This window comes from Phalacrocorax carbo, chromosome 14 (assembly GCF_963921805.1).
Source record: "Phalacrocorax carbo chromosome 14, bPhaCar2.1, whole genome shotgun sequence".
Lineage (NCBI taxonomy): Eukaryota > Metazoa > Chordata > Aves > Suliformes > Phalacrocoracidae > Phalacrocorax > Phalacrocorax carbo.
In genome coordinates this window covers 10,555,508-10,581,659 of record NC_087526.1, presented here as the reverse complement: position 1 = coordinate 10,581,659, position 26,152 = coordinate 10,555,508, and the positions used below count along the sequence as shown (strand labels likewise).

Below are 26,152 nucleotides of genomic sequence, written 5' to 3'. Positions count from 1 at the left end.
CAACTCCATCCACAAACGTGTAGTGGCTTGTGCTGCACACCTATGCGAGCAGAAGGGCAACGGCATAAAACCTTGACTATGTTATACCAGCACGTGCTATCAGTTCTGCTATCTGAGTAGACATATTTTTCTGCTACAGATGAGCAGGAAGTCAGTCAGGATGAGAGAACTTTGTGCCTCGGTTTGGATGTCAGATCAATACAACTAGAGATGCGAACATAAAGGGTTTTTCTGGTCACTACATACACAGACACACACACAATAGACAAGAACTTACAAGGATCCAGCCTCCACATTTGGACCTCGGACATAGAAAGGAACTCTGATATCAAACTCATATGGCATGGACTTTCCTTTCACCAGCCCAAACTGCCCAATATGATAACCATGGTCTGCTGTGTATATTATATATGTATTGTCCAGTTCACCTGTTTCAACCAATGTATTGTAAATCTGAAAAAAAGCAAAAGAAAATATGAAATACATTCCACTGAGTAGCACTATATACAGAATATTGGATATAAATTTCTGCCTATGTGTAATATACAAATAAATAACAACAGTTTTATTATGCCACTGAGTTATCACAATGGACTATTCTGAGTAATCCATTCCATAATCACATAATAATTTTACTAACTGAATATTGTGGCTATTACAAGCCAAACTTCTGTTTTCTGGTTTAAGCTAAACACATTACCATGTCATATTTTCAGAAGTGCTTGGGTTCAGTATTTTGCATGAGAGCTGTCAAGATAGTACTATATAAATATGGTAACAGAGATAAAAGTTTCAAGGTGACAAGCATTTTTGACATTTTCTCTTCACCTTTATCTTTTTCCTGCAGCAAATAATTCTAATAAAATGACAGCATTTTGAACCTCACAGTAATTTAAGCAACACTCAGCAAACTTGCCTTCAGACAAATGAGTCCCCATTACGCAGACTATTTGCAAAATCCCTACCAGATAAATACCACTTGGTCATACTCTCTCACTAGCTGGACAACTAATATGGAGAATTAAGAGGAGCTTTAACTCTGTTTGAGGTTGCTTCTATGATTTTGCATGAGAATCTTTATGTTAAGTGTACCAACTTGGGCACCACAGACCAATTCTTGTGTTACATTTTCACTTGCAAACGTACGAAGGTGGTGGGGCAGCACCAAAGTGGTGCCTCACACAGACCCAGAACACATCAGCACAGAGGAAAAAGTCTTCAGTGGTTGTTGTTTTGGATTTATTTTTTTTTGAGGGGTTGGTGTTTTGTTTTTGTTTTTTTTTTTTAACATTTTTAAAGACTATTAGATTCCTATAATTCAGTAGAAAAGATCAGGTGAACTTGGCAACTACAACTAAACCACAACCCAACTGCTTTTGCCTGCAGTGAATCACTCAAAATGAAACCATTTTATTAAACATAATATCAAAATAGTGTAGTAAAACAGCCAAACTCCCGTAATGCTGATATCTGATCCATCTAAATACATTCATTAATATGAAGTAGAGATCATGCTTGCCTGAATCGGTAATTATAAGACATTACTAACAAGTTGATGCAATGCCATACAGATAATCTCATCTTTGCCTTACAGGACTCCTGTTATTCTATGTTCTACCTTTTTTGAATAAGAATGCCAAGAGATAAGCAGTAAATTGCAACATCTTTAAATCTGCCTTCTTACAACTGGAAACCCATTCTTTTTCAGACTAGCTTTTAGCTAATTCAGACACTTCTACTCAAGACACTCAGCTTGCAATAAGAGGTTTCATTGTTATGTAATGTAGACTTAATTTAAAAAAAAATCTCCCTATATATTTATTTCCAACATTTAACATCTTGGACCTGGTTTACCATGGTAGTATTCCAGTTAGGAATACTGTAGCATCACTTTTTGTTGTTACTGTTCTCTCAGAAACTCAGTGTTACAGGATCAAAATAGGCCCACAGTCAGGTAGTTATCTCCAACAGGCTGTAGGATGACTTTTCACTCTAAGATGATTTTTTCAGAATTTATGATGTACTTTTTTTCAGGTGATCCCTCCCTCTTCCCCTTAACCAGTAGTTGTCCTGTGGAAACAAATCAGCCCACTTATACCACCCAACTCACAGTACCTGTCTTTAGGAGGTGAGGATCCTTACACACTGAATAGAGAGGCAAAATCCTCGGAGCTGAAAGGATTGCACGTTATTAAAAAAACTGATGCAGTCCTTCCTTCTTTCTTTCCCTCCCCCTTATCTTCATGTACAGCACATCTTGGAGCTTAACTCAAGAAACAAGCACCTGTTTAGCAAAAAAAAAAGGGACTACTAATCTTACCATCTCCATAGAGTCATCCACAGACATGAGCGTTTGAAGGCGCTTTCTCTGTAGCATGTTAGTGAACTCCATGTGTATAGGTTTCATGGGACCCGTATACCTCATTATCCAGTGCTTGTCTGGGTTTGGAGCATAGTTATAACTGGGAGTGCTAAGGAACAGAATGAAAACCACAATGTTTTAGCAGTGTAGAAAAAAGCCATGGTAATGTATACCAATAATTTCTATTTGATCAACGCTATAGGATTAACTCTCTGAGATGCACAAGAAAACATTAGATTTACTTTAGAGAAGTCTTTTATGTTCTATACAAAAGATGGGAGAATAAAAACAACTCTGTGGGAAATAACATCTATTAAAAGAATAAATATACATTGTTTCTGCAGAGTCTTCAGACTAACATGGATGCATTTTAAGGTCAAGTGACTAACCTCAGAAGGCTAACTCCACAAGTATGATCTGGATGAAGCACGTACTATAGAGTTCCTACTCATGTAATTGCTTCGCTTTCACTCAGTCCACGTTAGCATCAAATATTATGGCTGATGCAAGCTGTTTAACAATAACTACAGAACTTGCTGAGAAGGTTTTACCATGTTCTTTGACAGCTTTTTTGATTTCAACATGACTGGCTACTTGAATACTTTTACACTCATGTACCCAGAGGAGCACAGGCACCCTACCTGGTGGTATCAAACTGCATGTGAGCTCATGGCAAGCGGAAGTGGATACATAGCCGGATTTTAAAGACCTGCCAAGAAAAGCAGGGGTGAGGGGAAATAGGACGGTATTTTGCAGATGCTTTCCAGACACCAACTCCTTTGTTATTATCAGAAACTTTAACTAAAGTCCGTGCAGAATTCCAAGAGCTGGATTCAATGTCCTCCTGGAATCTCACAGCCCCTCCAAGTTCTCATGATCCTGTGGCATCATTGAAAGTGATGAGGAGAAAAATCACTGACCGTCCATAATTTAATGTTGTTGGCAGTTCCAGAGATTGCTTTTCTGTGCATAATTATATTGCTCTAGGTTAACTAGATCTAAACAAAATATTTATTTTTGTGTATCATTACCATAATGTTGACACTCTGCATCAACAACTCACTGGAAAGCTATATTGTAGCTTACATTTGCAAGAAATATTACATTTACATACTATATCTATTCCTAAAAAGTTTGTTATTACTTAAGATTGAGAACCACCTTTGTCAATTTCTTCATATCTTGGCTCAAACACATCACCAGCAGAGTATAATATTAAAAATTACTTTTCCTAAGTGATTTGTTGAGACTTCATTTTTTCATTGAAAGCAATAAACTCAGTCTATGCAAATGTGCAAGCCAAGAAGGTGACAGAGTAACACAGGAAAAAATTGCAGATATTCAGTTATTTTCTTCTTCCCAGCACACAATTTCCTGATAAATTCTGCTCCTATTTGGCAAACATGTACTGTTGGTTTTGTGTATGCAACAGAGTGGCAGGGTAAGTTATTAAGATAAACAATAGCAACAGAAGTTGAAACATATCCTCAGATACTGTGTACCTAATATATCTTTGAATATGACAGGTAGTCTTAAGAGTTTTAATATAAATATGAGATTAATAATCTGACAGTGAAATGTTTTATGCTGAAAACCTGTTAGATGCTCTCTCAAAAATATGCGTAGGTGGCAAATGAAGGCTTCTTCATATAGGGAGGAAAGGGCTGGTGTTTATTCTCTCTGTATTGTTAATAGCCTCCTGAATTTCAGAATGTTATTGTGGCTGAAATAATGACATTGCTCCTTTGAAAATGCTGACAGTTATGGAAACTGTTGCTATGTGATGCCCAGAATGAATAAAAAATGCTTGGCAAACTCCTTTTCAGCTTACTTTGTGATTTCCTGGCTGATTTGAAACCTCCCGCTGTTTAATCCAACCAAAGCCCGTGATTTTCTTTGATTACTACAAATATAACCCTCTTACACTTAACAGATTTGTCTGTCTTATGGGAAAAACACACAAATATAACATTCCTAGAAGTTTGTTAAGATAACCTCTTCAAATGTACTCAGAAGGTAAGTCCTAATCTGATTGCATTTGACCTTGGAAAAGATGGGTGGTAAAATGTACCCTCTCCAGAAGCAACATTTCCGATCACTGTTAAACTGCCCAGCTGTTGCATTCTCTGTAGCTATCAGTATAGGCCGTAAAAAGGGAAAACCAGCCACGTAGCCTAAGGATTTGCTATGTGAATGCTGGTTGATGTAAGTAATACTCAAACAAGAGGAGACTGCAGATGCACACGAAAAGGAGCTCTATAGAACGAGATGGAGACTGCAGTATAGGGTGGAATGGTCATACCAGCTAGTGGATGTAATAACAGAAGCAAGAGAACAGCAGTATAAGTTAGCAACAGAAGTACATACAATGCTACACAATGCAGTATGTATGTCACCCAGTGTAAGCGCCACAGTCACACCTTCACTTTGCTCAAGAATTCACTTGCAGACTTTGTCAGCGCTGCCCCAAGAAGAGGTACAGGGACGTGCCACATGGCGTAATGCCTTCTGATTCTGGGACCAGGCGAAGACGTTGTTCAGGGTATTGCCTACTGCTTTTAGGGCAGTTCATAAGGAGCGTTCTACCTGTGTTCTGATCCTTCCCTACCATACCCATCCGACAACAAAACAGTGGGAACTGCCTACACACCTTTATCATTGACAGATTTATGCCACTGAGGGATTCCCTGGGATGTAGGAACTAGGGAAAAAATGGAAAGTAGAGAACTAATCTGTACATACAGTGAGGGAATAAGGCACATTCTGCATCGTTATATTTAATCTTATACCCAGGCCCATGAAAACCCTCATGGATCATTATTATGTAGTGCTGAAAAAATTGTTTAGAGTAAGATTGGTAGTTTCTTTGCACAAGATGCACATAAAATCCTGTTTTACATTCATATCCAAAAGAAAAACAGTTCCTTAATCTACTAAGATGATTTGTTTCTTTACAAACAAAATTTGTTTCCATAGAGCGACACTTCCTGTGTAATTGTTATCACTGCAAGAAAATTCACTTACAATTAAAAATAGTTTTGTATTACTACTTTAAAATCAGGAAGATAAACCTAGTTTGTGCAAAAAATAAAATTTAAACTATGAGCAAAAGAAAAATAAACGTAGTTTATATTTTTCATTGCTGGCCTTCCTCAAATCCTTCTACTCTTTTTCATTCGACTAGCATGATTAAATTGCTACAGAATGTCGCTTGATAAATGATTATCATCTCTGAGATACGAATGCCTTCCAAAGGAACTTCTAATAAGACTGAGGTCAATACTGGGTATAAGCTGTGAGAAGTTGCTCATTTGGTATTTCTGTAATTTTCATTTCAAAGAAAATAAATGAGCACAAGGCAGCAAACAAACATGAAATACTGCTCTGCTGTAGATCTAGGACACAGATTCTCTTCGGTAGCACAGCACAAAATAATGGAATATATAATTCTACATTATGCAATACCTAGACAATAGAACAATGGAAGCCTTTTCTCTCAGACTCTATTTTAAATAAAGTAAAAAAGCTCAAATGGATTTCACTGGACTTTGGACTAGCCCTGAGCAGCTTCGGCTACCAATTGATTATTACTTCCATCGGTTCTCAGTTACTTCACAAATTAAAAAAAAACCCACAGAATTCCCCTTTAAAGAATAAATAATAATAAAAAAGGCATGTAGGAAGAAAGCTACAAATGTTGAACATCAATGAAGGCACAGAGCCAGTAATTCGAAAAACATTGGCGTGTTTTCAATTGTGCCAAAAGGTGATTTGGGAGAACCATTCATTTTATCAGCACACGAGGAGATGCCTGTAACGGAGCATTACAGAGCGGTACCTGTAAAATGTCTCTGTGCTACAAACAAGAACCATCTCATCATGGAGCTTCTGAACACGTTAACTCAGGAACCAGGTGATATTGGCTTTGGGACCTGTTCAAGACATTCTACTGGGTCATCTAGAGACATACCAGCTCATTCAAATATAGCTTGTCTAATTTGGTGCTGCAGGCCTGTATTTCCTTTCTTTCCACATATCAAACAGGAGTAGTAAGCACTGCATACTATGGTGATTTTTGGTAATACACATAAGAAAATATAGTTTATACATAAGGACAGAGATAGTTTCTTCTCCTGAAGAGAACTGAAAACAGCCCAACAACCAGATTTTGATCCCCCTGCTCAAAATAAAAGTGCTTTACTTCCCAAATACGTTGCAACAATAGCCAGTGAATTCAACATGAATTTTTCTATTTATCTCAGTGACCTACAATTCCGAGTTCTAGATGCAGTAGCCATTCTCAAGATACTTATACTAGTATGAAGAGATAATAAAAACAAAAAAAAATAATCTTGAAACTCTTCTTATATATTTGTGACAAACTTAGGCCAAGAGTATTATAAAGCAAACACTGCTCTCCCAGAGGTACCCAGGCCTTCTCCATACTCCTGAACCTGGAAATGAAAGGGTTTTGGTTTTCCTTACATGTGTTGTGAGGCATTAGGAAAGAGATGTGAGTACTGAGGGGCTGAATCTTCAGGGCCGTGAGGAGCAGCATGGCTTATAACCATCAGTACAGGCCTGTGAGGATACATCTTCTTTGAGATTCTGAAGAAGGTAATACTGTCATTGGTAATCAGATCAGTTAGATAATCCTGCAAGTAGAAGTAAAAGTATAATGAGATACTTGAAAAATAATTTCAAGTTGGGGTGGGTGAGATGGGAATGGGAGGTCTGAGATCTCATAAGAACCAGGAAAAAAGAAGCTACTTCACTCAGAATGGGAGGAGGAGGGAGTAAGTTACAGATGTTAAAACTTCAAAAACTAAACCCAAATCATTCTTTCTCCACGGCCTAGAAACATGAAAAGCAACAGCTTCCTCTCAGAAATGCAAGACATTAAAGATGATCAGATAGGACTCTTTCTTCCCAGAGTATGTAATTGCATTATGAAGATCACAATGCTAGATACAATGACCAGGTATTAATAAAAAAAAAAGAAAATTACAGGTCAATTTCTTTGCTTTTTGGTGTCAATATCTTCAAGGTGTATAGTCTGAACTTATATCATAAAACTGCTTTGAAAATCCAGATGGCTTCATGTTCCTTTTTCTTATCCTCCCTCTAAACCAGAAACCACTAAAGCTAAAGGGGTAACTGGACCAAAATTTCATTCCATATTACAGACACAGTGAACAATCTGAGAGAGATATAGCCTATCAAATAAATTGCTGAGAATTTAGAAAACTTCCCTTCAACGATATGGACTATCTTCCTATTTTCTAGGAAGTGTCATTATCACTCTGCTGATATCTGCTGGAGCTATAGGGATTGAAACCAGCGTTTTTAAGCCATGTTCTCTCTTAGGCTGCACCACAGAAAATGCTGCAAATACAAATATCCCTCAGGATATGAAACTGCACCTTTAAAAACCAAAATAACAACTGTCATGTCACAGCTGAATGTAAAATCAGACATAACATCTGCCTCTGGTCAAGTGAACAAGTACAAGGTGTGGTGCATATTGGATTGCATCTCCTTTTAAGTACAGCTTTGTATCCATGGTTCAGACACTTGCTCCTCTTTACTAATGTCCTTATCTGAGAAGTCAGCTTATCATTCATCAAAGGAAGCCTTTTTCACTGACTGTATTTACTTTCCCCAAGTTACTTCCTGTGTATCCCAGAACAAGGCTGGCAAAGCCTCCATTTATAATTTTATAGATTGGTCCCAACGTGATGCATGTCTGTTATGGAACTGCCACGATTATGACTGTTATTGATAGGGTATTTTCACTCCTGAAAGGAGATATAAATAGGCGTAATTCCATCAAAGTTAACCGAAGGAGTTCTATTCATAAGCATATGCAGGGGAAGGGAGGACGTACAATAAGCCAGATCAAAGTAGAACTGACTTCTGAACATAGTTTCAATACCTGAGATCATACTCATAGCTGAGACTGAATGCTGAAGCACACTCACAAATGCACTGATGGTTATCTAAGATGCACCTGTTCTTTAAGCCGGTTGGTCACTTAAGTGTCTAACATCTTTGATTTAGCCATTACAAGAGCATAGTTTTCAAACTTTGAAGATTGTTTTCACCTGGTCAAAGTGAAAATCATTCAAATTCAACGTGCAAAACCCGTGTTTACCAGGCCAAAAGACCAAACAGAAACACTTCCTTTAACTGATTTCTTTTTTTTTAAAGCTCCAGATTGTTGAGGTTGTAGTAGACTGTGTGAATGTATACAAAACTAAAAATTCATCTAAAAAAATTGACAAAAACTGAAAAAGAAAAATCAAAGTAGAACATTTCCCATTAGAAAATCTGAAAGAGTTTGCAAAGATTTGATTTTCTGACCAAGCAACCAAGCAGTCACATTGGAGGACGGAATCAGTAATGTGTTTTTCTAGTTTTCCACTGGCACATAATTAACTACACCAAGTAGATAGGGCTAAAGAATAACCTGATCGCATTGTTCATTGCTGGAAAAGTAAGTTTCCAGCAACAAAAATGGCAGGAAAGAGAGAGAAGCAGTCTTGTATTTCAGCTTCTGTTTGTTCATTTGAACTCCAGCGTTAACTTCAGCAAGTGCTGTTGCTCTGCACGCTGTCATCTGTTTATTACCATAGCTGGGTATTACACAAGAATATGAAGATTATCAGAACATTTATATTTTCATCAGACTTTTTTTTTTATTACCAAACTCAGTAGGAAAAACTAAACCAAATTAAAACCTAAACATTTCCAAGTATCGTGTACACAAAACAGCTGAGTACATCGGAACACAAAGCTCCCTGTCGGCTCCTTGGCTCAATGGGGAACAGTGCCCTGTGAAATCACCTGCCTGACTTCGTTGCACCTAAGATATATTTCCAATGTAACATTTTTGATACATGGCTGGAAAGATTAGCACACTCATGCTTCATAGATCAGAAGGGAAATATACCACAAATAATTCTGTATATCAGTTCCCCCTTCCCTGTAGCAGCTGGTGATAGAAAAGGAAACCCGAAGCCTGTTAGGTTTTATCTTTCAACACAAAGAACATTCAATTAAAAATGGCAAATAGGGGAGGGCAAGGGGGAAATCACACAGACATCAACCTTCTAAAGAAAAAACTGACCATGAACACCTTGCTAATGAAACACAAATATGGAGGCAGGATTTGTGCTCAATAAGAGAAAGTGAACTGAATCCGTTAGGCAAATGTACCTTACAAATTAGCATTGCTCTGGAGTGAGTCCACTTCGTAAGTTATACACTACCTAAACTACAGCAGCTTATGGGTAAGTTTATTTATCATCATACTTCAGAGACAATTCAGGCTATTTTAGGAATTCACAAGGGCTGGCTCCTTTGGAAAGGTAACACTTCTGGCTGAAATAAACACACTCCTGACTGCAAATGGGTAACTGAGCTGTAATGCATGCTAGGTGGGGGAAAAAAAATGATACTGCATTTGACATGACTATCAAGCTTTAGTAAGTTTGGCCAGGGTACAAAAGCCTGGCAAGGATATTAGGAAACAAGCATGACTGTAACAATGAACAGAGATATAAATTTAATAGTTAAATTCCCCGTTCATTCAGAATTATCGTAAGATATACCAAGATATTATGAATTCTCCATCATATTATGGCTGTGAAACAAATTCTTTAACAGAAAAAAATGGGTCTAGCTGGAGAGAACTGGATTCTTATCTCATTTACGCTTGTGTAACTCCACTGGAGTCAGTTCTACACCAAGGGAATAGATGACACTCTGACTCAGCACACAATAATTAAAATACAAAGCACAGAAATAGTTATCATACGGCATTTCAATCCATTTTCACATCTTCATCTCATAATGCAATCTCAAGTTGTTCTGTTTGTTTCCATTGCTGTTACCAACATTTTCAGTAACATGCCCCCCCCGGAATGGAAGACAACAAAAAGTCCAAACACAACGCCTACTGGGTTGTAGCTAATGTTAAATGTAGCAGCCTTCAAGTACAAAAAGAATTATTTAGTTAGACTGAAACCATGAAGCACAGCTTTCTTGCAGTCACGTCCAAATGTTAAAAAAATAGAAATAAATCAATAGGACCTACCCTGGAGTAGTCATATCCATGCTTTTCCTTCACTCCATTTCTACAGAGTGTGTAGTTGTAAAATCGAGAGTTTTTAAGTAATCCAACCCATTCTTTCCAACCAGGAGGCACATAGGAGCCATTGTATTCATTAAGGTACTTTCCGAAGAAAGCTAGGGGTAGAGAAAGCAGAAGCACAGTAAGAAGGCATAACAGAAACACTTCAAAGACATCACATTTAATCATGTTCTTTCCTTTCTGTCTCTTCTGAGGGGAGCTTTGTTTTCCTCATTCAGATACAATTAAGGTAAGAGATAAGTCCCAAGTTATAAATTTGTCTGTGTTTATTTCAGAGCTCCATAATGCAGATCTTTTGATTTACAACCCGACTACATGTGAGAGAAACTGGACCAGAATTACCATTATATTTTCTTTAGTGCTTGATACATTCAGAGTCATACGAACAAAACAGAGAATGCTTAAAATAGTGTCTGTTGCCACATTATCTCATCCTACTCTGAATCACCCAATTTAGCTACATTTTTTCATTTTGGTTACACCCACTTAAGCCATCTCCACCTAAGGAACTGGCAGAAGCAGTGAAGTCACTAATAGGAAGCCGGCTTGGGAGAAATGGTGACAAATGAGGACAATAAATATGATGAGATTTTAAACTTGCTGCCTAGAAGAAATGAAGCAGCAGCCCGTTTGGCAGAACAAGGGCAGAATGAGTACAAGGATTCTTACAGAATACAGGGCAGGCATTTGAGCCATCCTCCCAGAAGAGCAGTGTATATGCTAGCCTTGCTCTATAAGCCACAAGCGTACAGAAACAAAATATTTTCCAGAAAATGATTAAGGAAAATGAAAAGCATTAGATTTCTATGAGAAGAACCCAAATTCTCTGAACTATATGATGTACCCAATGATGCTTTCATACTAGTCCAGTAAAAAAAAAATAATTTAACGGAACACACTTTTCGGTATTAGTTTATATGTTATGTCATCACTATGCAATTACAGGATAAATTATACTGGAAGACTGTTAGTCTAGCTTTTTTTAAAGCTTAAAGGCAAAATTCTGCTCTTGGGTCTGCAGACTGCACTGCGATTCGGCACCTGGCTTTTTGTGATCAGAGCTCAGATGTTAATGTTTGAATGATCTGGCAATACAAGTTAGTATTACCATCACCAGAGTGACTAGCACAAAGATCTTTACACTCATTCCACCTGACATTTCAGAATCACAGAATGGTGGGGGCTGGAAGGGACCTCTGGCGATCACCTCGTCCCACCCCCTGCTTGAGCAGGCACACCCAGAGCAGGGGCACAGGGCCGCGTCCAGGCGGGGGGTGAATGTCTCCAGGGAAGGGACCCCACAGCCTCCCTGGGCAGCCTGTGCCACTGCTCTGGCACCTGCACAGTGAAGAAGTGTTTTCTCATGTTTAGGAAGAATTTCCTGTGTTCCAGCTTGTGCCCGTTGACCCTTGTCCTGTCATTGGGCACTACTGAAAAGAGTCCAGTCCCATCGTCCCGACACCCTCCCTTTAGGTATTTCTAGGTATTGATGAAATTCCCTCACAGTCTTCTCTTGTCCAGGCTGAACAAACCCAAACAAATATTTTTAATCCAGTGGCATATAGTGCCTTCAGCATCTCATCCTGACCATCTATCAGGAAACAACTGTGCTTCTGTAAGGACAACCAAATATTTGAGATTCTAATCTTGGCCTTAGATTAAAGCTCACCTCAAAGTCTAGGGGATTTGAGCACACAATTTGCAGTCCCCAGGTTCTTAAGTTTTGGGTTTTTTTAAAGCTTTCAGCCTATAATGTCTGATACTGCACCTTCTTGTACTTATATACATGCAAGGAGCAATACTGTGGAAAGAGTAGAACAGGCTTTCAACCACTGTAAAAAGGGCCAGCCTCACTGAAGTAAATGGATTTGTCTATCTGTAGCAGGCTGAATGTGTGTGTCCAAAAGATAGACACAGCGAGAACAGTGAGAAATAGTGATACAAAACAGTATGTGAGAGAGCTCCAAATCATTACCTGATTTTGTTTTTCTTTTCTAAAATAAATGGGAAACATTATATTAGGAATATAATAGTATAAAATAATATAGTGGAATTGAATGAAATAAAATTACAGGGAGTATATTGTGCACCGAATGTCCATAAGATCCAGCTCAAAGTGCTTCGTTAGAATTCAAAAGCATATTTTAAATCCTCCCCCCGAACAAATTTCAACGTATTCAATTAATGCGTAGGGTGAGCCAAAAGGAAGTGAATGTTTGAGATTTTTCAAAGTGTTTGAAATAGATGAAAGTGCTGACAAAATTAAGATCTATGTCACGAGAGGCACATCTCTTGGGACACAATAAATTCCTTAAAATTACACTGTGCTTTCAAACTACGCTGCAAAAGCAGGTAAGATCTTACGCTATTTTAAAGAAGAGCCACTTACAAAAGGGTTAAGTGACCGAGACACATGCTGCAAAAAAGGACTTGTTTCACTGTCCTAAACTACACCTCATTACTTTGTTTGGTTAAAGAAGATGTTAACTAGCAGCAATGAACAAAGCAAAATCTTCTCTGTAGGCGAGAACTATCACATTACTCAGGGACTGTAGTTATACAGTATATACACTTTTTCAAAGTATTTTCCTCTATGAACAACTTCTAATGTTTAAAGAATTAAAGGCAACCCTCACTGGTTATGGGTAATTAAACAATACCGATGCACATTTTTTCTTGTCCTGGTAACAAGGAGCGCAGGATCGAAACACTGACCACTCTCTACAGTAGCAGGTATGAACAAGGCAGTCCAAAGCCTTTTGTACCCCATTCAACATATTATATCCAAACAGAGACATATTTGGCATTTCTGCTCACGGGAACCAATCCATTCCTAAAACCTTTGGCTGAGCCAGCTGAAGAACTCAGGAAAGAGGCATTCTGTAAAGAATTACTTAATTGTTATTCTGCAGAGGCATTAAAGGGAAGTCTGGCGGAAGTTCCTTCCAGCACCTTTTGCATATCCCTCATTGTACATTCAGGATGTCTTTATAATCTTCCATGGATGTCAAAGTGCTTTAAATAATTTTCTCTGCTGTTTCAAATCTTCCATTTCATATCTTTTTCTTTTCCTCCTCCTTCTCAGTCATTTAAAGGCTTGTTATTAAAAAACTTTAAAAAATCTCTACCATACAAAATATTGGGTTACAATAAAGCTCTCTTGATGCTGGTGAAAGATTTTGATTCTGGATTGTAAAGATTCTCTCTAACACAAGTTTTCCCCTCATCAGTTTAGTTCACCACCAGAGACAGCTGCTCACTAGAGCGCACATGCCTTTGGTACATCCAATTTCAAACTGCTCCAAGATTTCATTAATAAACATTCTCAGAGGCTGCTGTTTGAAATGCTCAGCCACGTTCCTATATCCAGTCTATGAAATGATCATTAAAAAACGTCCAAGTGGCTGCTTTTAATAAATGCATTAAGAAAGTGATTTTCCTTTGCTTTAAATACTATACAACATAGTTTCTCCTAAGACTACATAAAACAGGATATGCAAGAACTGAGTCCTTTGTACACTGTTACCACTTCCGCAGGCGCTCATAACCTTCTATGGTTCTTTTCTCAGAGTCTCACCCTTCGATGATTAGCACCTGGAAAATTCTCTGGTATAGAGTGGAATTTTTACAAGAGGTTTGTTTTATAAACTCTTCCTGTAATGAAAAAATGGCACACAGAAGAATTTTCCCTGTGCTGTTAATTAACACAAAGGTCTGCTCTGAATGTAACACAACTGCAGATATACCAAAGGCCACAGCTCACTGCTTAAGCACACCTAGCGCATTACCAAATGTAGTGTAAAAGCACCATCAAAAGAACGGACATCGGGATGTCATTTACTGCCATTGGAAATGTTCAAGCTAGTTCTATCGCCTAGCTATATCACCTGCCAAACTCTACAAGTCTGTTGGGTTTTTTCCCCTTTTTTCAAACACTAATTCTTTCCCTAGTACCTACCTAAAAAATAGTTAACATGACTAAAATGCATCTACAAAGGATATACACAAAACTTTGCATTAAACTGAAAACTAAGATAATTCAGGATGTATCAAGAAAATGATGCAGGGGATCATTCATCCCTTTTTATTCCATATGCACTGCCCAACATCGGGAGTTGGATATAACAGACCTTTTTCAGTTCTCAAACTAGAAACAGGAATGCAGTGGAAGTCAACAAAGATTGACCAGTGTAGAACTGCCAGAAGATCAGATTTAGAGACAGAATTTGTGTCTTTCATTCACTTTTCCTGATTTGGTAGCTCTGATTCTGACCATAGTTAGTCATCCATTTAGACACAGTTCTGTTAACTACTGGCTAATATAGCTTATCCATTCCACTAAAAACCTGTTTAACAATATGATCATAACATTTATGCTCATTTTAAATAAAGTAAGAAGATGAAATCAAGAAAGGAACGTATGAGAGGAGTACTGGTAATACCTCCTGGCAGTGATACGTTACATTCTCTTGGGAAGCAGTGAAAGATACAGCTCTGCTATATGTAAACCCAAGTCAAGTTATGCACTTGAAAAAATATACTCCGTGGAGCAATGTTAGCCTGGCTTCAGGGGGAGCCAATAACCTTTTCAGCTGCAAGGCGACTATTGAGAAGACAAAACCAGGCTCTTCATGGTGGTGCATGGTGAGGGGCCAGGAAAGAACTAGCATAGATTCAAACAAGTAAGGTTCAGCCTGGATATAAATAAAAGCTTTTCTACAAAAACAGTCAAACAGTTTGCTCAGAAAGACTATGCAATTCCAATCCTTGGCACTTTTCAAGACTAGACTGGATAAAGCCCTCAGCAACATGGCCTGGGGCAGGCTTTGAGCAGGTGGTGGTAAAGAGACCTCCTGAGGCCCCTTCCGACTCAAATTAGCCTGTGATCCTATGATGAGCTAGATGACTTCCGAGGCTCATCTTCAGTTAAATATGCATGATTCCATGATTTCAGAATTTAGGAATATGTTTGTAAGCATTCATGCTCTCAGAATAAATCCTGAAGCTGAGAAAAAGTAAAATTTGGCTTTTTGTTACTCCTAGACAGTAAGCTCAGATTTAGACCACACATCCTTCCTCCTGGAGTCTTCTCTTCATATCCTTCATGCTACTTAGCTGTATCCACCTATTAGCACCCCATTAAATTGCACTCACTACCATGACTGTGAAGTTAAACTCATATTTTAAGCTATTAAGCCTTTACACTTAAACATAAATGTTGTGCATTAAGTACTTTAAAGATTTATTTAAAGCACTGTTTTTCTGTCATATTTCAACAGCCAACTTTCCAGGTATTAACTTAAGTTTTGAGCTGCAAGTCTTAGTTACTCACAGGGATTTGTTTACCCCTCTAAAATCTTTTACTTCCGTATCTGATACTAGTTTTCCCTAGCTTGAAGTTGAACAATTAGCTACATTTGAGCAAGCCCTTAGTTTTGGATTGGGCCGGGGGGACATTTCTGATCTTATTTCTGCTGTATGTCTAGCAAAAATTACTTTCAGTACCTTTTGTCCTCTAAGAGACAATCAGAGGAAAGCAGAGGAGAAAGCACTCTCAGTATGGCTAAGTACACGTGTAACAAGCAGTAAGTCCAAAGGTCAAGTCAGTTTTGCATTCACTTCATGGCCAAATATACTGTTAAACTGACAATGTACAATGGAATAAACCCAGCAAAATTAATGGATTTATAGCAGAAATCTGGGGGTTCTGAGATAAAATCCTGTAATTTAGTATTAAGTTTGGTTCCCTGGGGAAGATTGTTCAAGAGACATCAGTTCTCATTAGGTATCAAAATAACCAATCAGATTTTCCAAAAATCAGTAACTCCTAAGTGCTGAAGTCACCTCAACAAAACCAGTTGGCACCTTTAGTGACAAGAGGAAATATGACACTACTGCAAAGATTAGAAGATACGGCATTAGTATTAATACCTCAGTAACAGCAGTAAATCTAATGGGCTGCATAAAACATACAGTGATTTCCTAGATGTTAGAGTATTTTTAAGGAGGAAGAGAGGGGCTTAAGACCACATTTTGTTCTAAGATCCCTTTAGTTCCATCAGTTTTAGGATGCTGAGGGAAACTGGGATCCGAGTACTTTTTTGCTATTTCTTTCTTTTGTATGTCCGCAGCAGTCCTTGAAATGATTAATTCATTGAAGTACTTAACCAGCTAGACTAAGGAAAGGAGTACAGGTGCATACACACATTTTATTTCAGTCTACTGCACATGATGGCCTAATTTTTCTCTACCTGTAGTACATTGAGAGCACAAAATTTTCTTAAAGATCTCATGCTCCATCCACCATCACAGGGACATAAAGAGAGTAGTACTAAAGGCGAGAGCCTTTATGTGCACAGGTCTTCTCTGTAACTGGAAAAAAAATTATCATTACAATTCATGAAACATAATAGTTGTAAAAACCATGTTGTACAGTGACTGGTAACCACAGCAGTTAGAATCGCCTACAGGCTTTCTTGTTATGCCAGGGGACTAGTTTGATATCTAGGAGGACAAAGGCAATGCACAGTAATCTTTATGACACCTTTGTTCCTCTTCCTGAATTTGCATTGCACATTCCTCTGTTGTGGCCAAGGATCAATGCCAAGACCTATTTAATGAATCAAGGGAATTGGCCGAAGGGGAGCAGATGAAGCCAAATAAAACAAAAGGGCTCAAACCAAATATTTTGAAGTGGTCAACAAGGAATCAAACAGAAGAATGCTGATGGTGAGCCAAGTCTTGCTTGTCCTTCTCAGGTGAGCAAATTCCCAATGGAACTGGGGCCAAAGCCCCCTTTCACTAATGTCTACGGCACAGCTTACGAAAGTTTAAACACAACTAGAATTGTAAGGCATAAATATCTTTCTGAACATCCCTCTCATATCAATCTTTTTTACAATTCAGGACAAAGTGACTTAGTGTATTGCAACAGCATCATTTCCTGTACTGGGCAGCACAAGGGAAAGTGGAAGCTCTGGCTGGCTACGTGGTTTAGAGCACTACTCTACAAGACAGCTCAGTATCACCAGTCAGTCTGCTCATATTCTTGGTGGCCAATCCTAACCATTCAGATTTTCCCCAAAGCATTTCCCAACATCAAACCCACCATAACAGAGAGATATTTTACTAAAAATTTACCGTGGGTGTCACCCTCCCTTTTATGAATCATGGTCACAGAATAATCTTAGCCTTCAGATTTATCCTCCTCTCACTGCATGCAACATGCAATTGTCGATTATCAGACCTTTGATAATAAACAAACGCTCTAAGCAAAAGCTTCTCTAGCTTAATGCTGAATCTTTACTAAAATACCAAAGTTTGCACCATGGTATTTGGGCCAACTCCAAAAGAATTTCATTTAGAGCCTTTTTGTCTATAGGATTTGAAGAAAACCCGATTGCCAAGTTTCAGGGAGCTACCAAGAAATGCTGTGCAAGAAGAAATATTTGCTGTATTCTAACAAAGCTGGGTTTTTTTCCACCTAGCAATAAACTTGGAAGAACACTACTAAAAGCATTAGTTTATAAAGAAAAACAATATGGTCTTACTGAATCCAATTAGGAGAAAAGTCCAACCCTGGTTCACTATAACCACAGAATTCCTTTCAACAAGATATTAACTGAAAGAGAAGAAATGTAGGTTCTGCAGTAGTTTATTGCCTGTACATTTATCTTTTACTACTGAGAACAAAATATATTTGACACTTTTCATTTGTAAATAACCAGTCACCCCTTCCTGTCCTGAAATGCATCCATTTCAAAAATATATACAGTCCTCCCAGGCATAACATATACACAAGGATGAGAAGTGCTGTTATCTCTAACTTGGAAGACAAGACAAAGGTCTCAGGGCAGTATGCATCCTACTAAAACATACAAAAAGGCATGAGGATGTTCCAATTCAAAGAAATTGGAATTCAAGTTCCAGAAACTGGAATTAGAATCTATCTGCACAGTTTATAGTGTAGGCACTGGTAAGTCTCTGAAATCATCGCTGTTCTCCTACGCACTTTATTAAAAGATGGCATACAGCTTATTATTCTCTCTTTGAACTTCCATATCACTAAGTCTTTTCAGTGCTCACTAAATTGTATATCACTGCTGTACAGGGGAAGTATATAACCATGTGGGCCACATAGAGCACTCGCACCTTTGGGCATGTCGGGAAAGGCAACTTAGGAAAACGGTACTAAGTAAATTATGATTTTGAAAGACTTCTGCAAAAATCCCAGCGTTCAGAAAAGCAAAGAAAAAATGCAGGAAGATACCACAAGGACTTAAATTGCTAGCTGCAATTTAAGGTCTTAAACTGGAATGAGAAGGTGGGAACCTCTTGTCATTTTTGGCTCATAAGCTACATAATATTGAAGACAAATGGCACTGGAAGATTAAAAACTTAGTAAGCCAACAGGTTCTTTTACTTTGTAAGTACTGCCATCCTAAAAGAACTAAACTAAGATTTAAAAAATATTTTCATAATGTGCAAATACTCGGTTTAGCTTTTAGCTGCTTTCAATGCTATGAAATGGTAATCCTATTTCTGAAAAAATATCAAGCTATGAATTACTTCTTGCTTGAAACAATAAATCAGTATGACAAAGCCATTACACTTTAAATGCTAGAATTGGCATCCTATCAGAAGAGTACATTATAGCAGGGGGAAAGAAAAAGATGAGGTGTTTCTCATGATCTACAACATTTTATGTTGAAAACAGATTTAGGGAAAGAAATAAGAGAGAGGGTAAGAGGGAAACAAAATAAGACTGGAAATAAGGAAGCCACAGACACTGGCTTATTTCTGTAGTTGGGGATGCCTTCATCTCAGGCTCCTGGGGAAGTTGTATTCAATTGAAGGCTATCTTGTTGATTTTACTCCGTGAGCTGTTCACAGAAGTGTATATATTCCTCTTTTCAGGACAGTTAAAATGTGCATTAAATAACGTGAAGCTACGTGCAGAAGAGAGGTGATGAAACAGTAGCTGTATAGATAAGTTTTACCGCTAGAACCTCTGCATAATCCTCAGGAGACCACAGCTCTACTTAATGCGTTCTCATTTTAAGTTATCATACATTATGTTTAAAGCAAAATTACCAACGCTTAGAACTCAATTAGAAACAGAGGGAAAGGATACATGTATGTTTGACTTGAAACCAACTTATAGTATAGAACTGAAGTTAGAGCTGGGAGGGAGGGAGGGAGGGAGGGAGAAAAGAGTCTTTAACACGTGAGGCAGGAAATCCAGAACTGTCTTTTGTTTGAAAATGTCATTCTCCAGAATACTTGCAGGATATTCCAGCTTAGTAATTCACCACCATGGACCAAGCCTGCCAGCAGTAGTAACAGAGTCAGTGGATTTGGCGCATACGTCAGGACTCTTCTTATGTCCCTTCCAGCAGAGATCCTTGGTTTCCTTTCGCAATAACAGCTATCATGGTAGAGCCACTACGCTGAATCTTTCTTTCACACCATTTTCAAGTCTAATGGTCTTAAACCATCTAACAGATATAATTTGACAGACCTTGCTAAGATAATATTTCTGTATAGAGAGGAAAAGACCTAAGGAAACTAATTTACCTTCAAGATAAATAATTCAGAACCCTGATATCCCATTTTGAAAAGTCACCTAGATGTCTTGGAGGTGAATATCATAACACTTCAGTTCCTAATCGTGCAAATCACTTCTAAAAATTAAGTCTGACTCTTAAATCACTTGGTTATGATTTTTAAAAGTGGCCTTCACTTCTTCATCTGCAAAAGCTACCTGTCCTGCATATAGAATGTTACTCTGACTTGAGAATCTGGTTTTTTTTTTTGTATGTATGTAACATGACAGAGAAGTGCAGCATGGCCTAGGGGCTAGGGCACTGGAGTGTGCATCAAAACCTGCACCTCTTCTTAATGTTGCTCTTCACCTGCATGGGACCTTGTAGAAAGTACGTCACTATTCTGTCTCTAGTTTTGTTTACCCATTGACTGTTTAGGTCACCAATTATTCCCTACCAAGCAATTATACACCGAGATCCACTTCAGTTAAGTTTTTAAGTATTGATGTAATAGAAAATAGTAACCAGCAACTATTGTGGAGAGAAAATTCTAAGCAGGAAACTGATAATCTAAGAATTTTTCTCCTGGCATGTATCTAGATATTAAAATCTGGTCATGTATTTTTCAGGTAATAAACATTTACCAATAGCCTTTCTCCTCTTTCTTAAAATTTAATGTTAAAATCACTTTAAAATGTCAAAAGCTCAGACAGTGAAGTGGAAAAATAATTATTTGAATGCAGTCAGCCACTGTATCTTCTCAGTCTAATATTAATGAAGGAAATGGAAGATTGTCACTGAATTTTAATGAATTCATTAGTTAATTATTATAAAGCCCTGTGAAAGTGCTAAGAATGATTACTCCTTTTATTCCCAAGAAATTTTTTATAATGGCAGAGATGGACCTCCCACAATGACTTTTCTCTAGGTTCAAAATACACGACTGGTGGAAAATGGTATTAATTCTTTGCATAATTCAAGTATGGATGTACCACCAGTAAGGTAGTGACTATTACCATACAGATAGCAGCTTTTTCCTTTGTTAATAGGTTCATTTAACTGGATAGGGTTAGCTGTACTATAGGGTACTGCTCAACAGGAACAAGGATGGTAAGTTAGCCAAAACGTGTACTGCATTTGCTGCATACTGAGCCACATTAAGCCCTACCATAAATTAACAGAACTGTCTCAGAAGATTCACTGAAGCAAAAGTGTCTTTCTGCCAGGCTAAATTTGGCCCACCATCCCTAATTCTGTTGAATTTAATAAGACAAACATGTCTTTTCATTTCCTGACTGCAGATAAGGCTGACAAAATATTCTGGAATCAATCACCAATTTTAAGACCTAATCATTCAGCCAGCCAGGCAAATGGAAAAGAGAAGCTTTCCTCAATAAGTAACATCTAAGGGAAAGTTTAAATCTGTATTCCAATAAAACATCTTGGTATTTGTTGCTGCAGGACCCAAGCATGCAACAATGCATTGTGCATTTTAAAAGATGTCCCACAGAAAGAGACGGGTATGTTCATGGAAAACAGAACCCTTTTTCTGTAAATGTTTACACAGGAACGTTTGGCAGAGAAATTCCCTGACATTCAGAAATGTTTGTCACAGGATCTCTTTGTTTCTTTTCCATTCTAATGACCTCCTGCTCCAAGTTGAAGTACTAGCGTCCACTGTTTTAAGTTAGCAATGATTCAGATGTTGCTTACACTGGCTTTTCTAAAGATTAATTAATCAGTTGTCTTGGTTTGTTTACATAAATTGTCCTTCTTGCCTTATTTCCCACAATATATAATAGGACAATGATGTGAGAAGCTCTTCAAAATCAGACCTATTGCTTAATATACTGAGATTGGGAACTCATTGTCTACGTGTAGTGGCTGTGTAACGAGAACACAGCCCTTCAGCCACTATTCTTGAGACTGGCATTTTTTAGATTGTGAGAGAGGTTAACACAGAGGAAGACATACCTGTAACACCTACTGCCTCAATGGCTTCCACTGTAGAAGGAAAAGCCATCCCTTGCATTGTCACGATATGTATTTTTATTGATTGCAGGGCATATGCTACATGTGCTACGCCTTCGGTTTCAGCATGCACATTATTTTATCCTTCCCAGCTTCTGAAAAAAGTGGGGTTTGGGTTTTTTTGTTTCTTATTTTAGATTTCCTCAATCAAGGAAAGTACAAGGAAACTAAACCTACACGCCAGACCGAAGCTGTGGCATTCTGTACTTTTACAGTCCATTATGAGAACAAATTAAAATATTATATACATCATCCCCTGTACTAGTAAGTCTAAGGAAGGTTTCAGATGGAGCCAGCCTTGAACTTACCTGTCCTGTATCCTGTGTTGTTGAGGTACACTGCAAACGTACGTATTTCATGCTGAGCCTGCCAGGATGGAGAAGAACAGTTCTCATTGTTAGTGTAAGTGTTGTGGTTGTGGACGTACTTTCCCGTAAGAATAGAGGAGCGAGATGGGCAGCACATGGGTGTTGTCACAAAGGCATTGATGAAATGAGCACCTCCGTGTTCCATGATCCGCCTTGTTTTATTCATCACTTGCATAGACCCTGGAAGAAGAAAACCACCTCAGAATTATTGTCTTGTTTCAGCCATAAAAGCTAACTAAGAGCTCTTGTGTTACTTTGTTACATCAGAGACCAGAATGCAGCACAGGTAGTAAGGGCACTGTAATCTCATAATGAACCAAATCCAGAGAGATCATTAATCCCCCCCTCTAGTGAAGTTATCCCATTGTTTTGAGAACCAAATACTTAAGTCCTAAATTAAGATTTGACTCAAACCTGTTGACATAGATCATGATGCTTTTTTAATTTCTCTCTCTCCAAACTCAAGATTTACCACTCCAAGTATCTGCACCATCTGTGCAGCTTCTCTGGAGCCACTAGTACTGTTCCAGCAGCAGAAGGCAAGAACCAGCATGAATTAGGCTGAGACAATGTGGCCTGAGGGTCAAATTCACTTTGTGCAGCAACTCTGACCAAAGTTTGCATACTCCTTAAGCATTATTTAATCCTTAGTTTCAGAAGATACCTGATGCACTGCCTTTTGTGCTAATCTTCTGCAAAAGGCTGAGGGTTGCAATCACAGAACAATTGAGGTTGGAAGGGTCGCCTGGAGATTTAGTCCAACGCTCTGCTCAAGCAGGGTCTGCTAGAGTTGTTCTCTAGATAGAATGTTCTTTTCTCTAATGTGATGTATGAGCAGGTATTGATTTCTATCACTTTCACTGACCCAAAGGCAAAGGAAAGCCCTCCTAATAATTTCCATAACCAGCCCACACTATGCTGTCTATCCGCTTGATCCATTTTGATAATAGTGTTACCTAAAACTCAATTTTCTTAGGCTTGGTTCTGCAGAATCAGATTTTTAGATGACTACTTGGGACATATAACACTATGTAGTTTATAACCATCATCCAAAAACAAACAAGCAAGTTTAACTGGCAGGGGCTTGAATGAATTGAGGTAACGGGAGCAAAAGTCTTTTTGCCAACAATTACACAACACCACGCTGCTGCCAGATGGCTGTTCTGTTTCCCGTTTAAGACAAGGCTTTGGACAATGACTGGATCTTTACCACAGACATCCACCTAGTTAAATCTGGATCCATATCAGAGTTCTTCCTAGACACAGAAGACATTCAGTTTCCCTCATATATTGGTGCCTGATAGTTAAAACTGCATCAGAGTGAGTCATACTTGATCTAGGAAGAATTTCCATTTCCCAGAGAACTTGTAATGGTACCTGTCATCAGCACAACCTTGCAAAGAGAGTAAGTAAACCTTTCCATCACCAACCCTCCCTTCCTGTTATAAGCAGGGAAAGCCAATAGCTAACATGGTGATGAAGGTATGGGTTCATGCTGGAGTAGGGTTGGGGCTAACTTACCCAAGGTTGAGTTGGATTAATAGTTCAGCTTTAATCAATGCATCCTGCAACCATCTGGCACAAACTGTATGTTGTTTCTGTCAATAATGAGTTTAGGTTTCTTCTAAGCTCTTTAGGCAGGGATTTCATTATGAAATTGCAACAATAAGTCGATTTGATACAGGGCACATTGATATAACCAGGAGTCAAAACCTAGAGGGAAAATGGTCATAAGCCACATGCAAAATTTGACTCTCTGGCACCGTGGAAGAAGGTTAATAGCTACTGTAGGTCATTTCACCTAAAAATAGCCATGGTATTAGTTTTCTTGAGGTCATTTTGTTGGAATGAATATTTAAAAAAAGTGAAATCTGTTTGCACATTTCTCAGGTCAGAGCACATCTCCGTCACATCACTTTGTGAGAAGAACCAGGCAGGTTATTGCACTCCCCCTTTAGAACTTGCTAAACATCACATATCAGAAAAGAAGTTCCTGAAGAAAGCGAGAGTTTCTGTTTCCGTGGGTTAAGTGTCAGTGCTCAAAAGCACTAACACCACAGTCAACAATTCTAACAGTCAATTATACATTACAGGAGCCTGAAAACTGTGGATGTTCCCTCTGTGTTGTCTTATGAGCTAGCCCAAGCTTAACAAGCAGACTGAAAGAATGTTTTGTCATCCCAATATTAAAATAAAATTTAACAACCCCTTTAAATGACAGAGGCATCTGTGCATAAATAACAGTACATGTTAAGACTCCCCTTGGGGACTGTAACCTCCTTTAATAAAACTGCTGTAATGACAAGGGCCTATATATCAACAGTCTTTAATACAAAAACATATGATCTAATCTGCTTCCCCAGCTTGAGAACTAATACAGAGTGACAGATCAGTGGAAGGCAAAAATCCAGCATACTCTTCTGTACAATCTAAAATAGGCCAGCTTTAAATATTTTAAAGAGCATTAACCCAGCCAACCCAAACTTATTTCTTCAGCTTGCCTCCGATACAAACCTAGAATTGTGAGAAAATGCAGAAATTGATCTTTCTGTGGCAGATTAGTTATGCGTTAATCAGCAACTGGAACCTCACCAATCACCTTTTGAGTTGGAAAACCTTCTGGGGTTTCATTAGTGGATGTACCAAGCTAAGTCATGCTTTCAAGTGTCAATATTTAATTCAGAAAATGTTCTGTTACCTGTCTAAAACCACTGATAATAAAAATTGTCTAGTGGTTAAATGTGAAATTTCTAAGCTATTTTTAAAAAATATCAATTGGACTACTGTGAAAATATGAAAGTTTGATCAATTTGATGCATTCAAGCTGCTCACTGAACAACGTGAAGCAAAACCCAGGTTGAAAATCCCCTTGAAATTTGTGTGGTATTCATAACTTTGCTTAGTGTGTCTTCACAGTTCACTTTAGGGATAAGGCTAATATTTTGACTAATATTAGTGGAGAAAATATACCAGTTGTTTATGAAATAATATTGACTTCCTCATTAGTTGTGTTTTGTTGCCAGAGGTCATATTTTACAGGAGTTTTAGGGAGCTCCAGCTGTTGAAGAACTTGTATTAAGTCCCAAGTGACTTAGTCTACTCTGAAGCACAATTTAAGAGGTGGTATCCATACGCAGATGTGTTAACTGAACCCGACAATGTTAATTAACTGCCCCCTAAAGCTTCTATTTTTATTCTGTTCAAACCTCATTAGACACCCTTTTCACATCTTCATTTCCTTCCCCCCCCATTTAATTTTAACGAAGCTCTAAGGCCCTAATCTCCATATATGATAACCAAGAAAAATTATCTTCCAAGCCACTTCTGTAGTTTTTCAGGGGAAGGTGTAGGAACATACAAATCACTTCTAACTCACGTTTCTCTAATGTGGCTGAAATATCTTCTAAATAATCAGATGTTTCTCCAACTATGAGATAGTGAAATAAGATGGTTTGTTAAACCACAGCAATATGGTAGGCAAACCTAATTAAACTGGAGATGCTGAGTCCATCACACAGGGGACATCAGCATTATACTAACTTGGACTTAAATGGCTCTAATGGAGAAAAAAAAAAGGGTCTCTGTTTCTAATTAATTCTTTCTCCTCATCAGTATATTCCTCTTTATATTCTACTTGTCAGTACAACGCTCTTGATTAGACAGTTAACTGAATGTGCATGTTTCAGTAGTT

The 26,152-nt window shown here is 38.1% G+C and overlaps 1 protein-coding gene across 6 annotated transcripts in view; it reads right to left on the bottom strand.

Annotated features, from left to right (window-relative positions):
• The window catches only part of SULF2 (sulfatase 2), a 167,483-nt gene that overhangs the window by 34,952 nt on the left and 106,379 nt on the right, over nucleotides 1–26,152 (bottom strand). For all 6 annotated transcript variants that reach the window (XM_064465672.1, XM_064465673.1, XM_064465676.1 and 3 more), the window contains 5 exons: nucleotides 22,402–22,641; nucleotides 10,461–10,612; nucleotides 6,848–7,017; nucleotides 2,321–2,471; nucleotides 278–453 (listed from right to left, as the gene is read on the bottom strand). In XM_064465672.1, coding sequence (XP_064321742.1) covers nucleotides 278–453; nucleotides 2,321–2,471; nucleotides 6,848–7,017; nucleotides 10,461–10,612; nucleotides 22,402–22,641 — 889 coding nt within the window. The remainder of the gene's footprint in view (nucleotides 1–277; nucleotides 454–2,320; nucleotides 2,472–6,847; nucleotides 7,018–10,460; nucleotides 10,613–22,401; nucleotides 22,642–26,152) is intronic.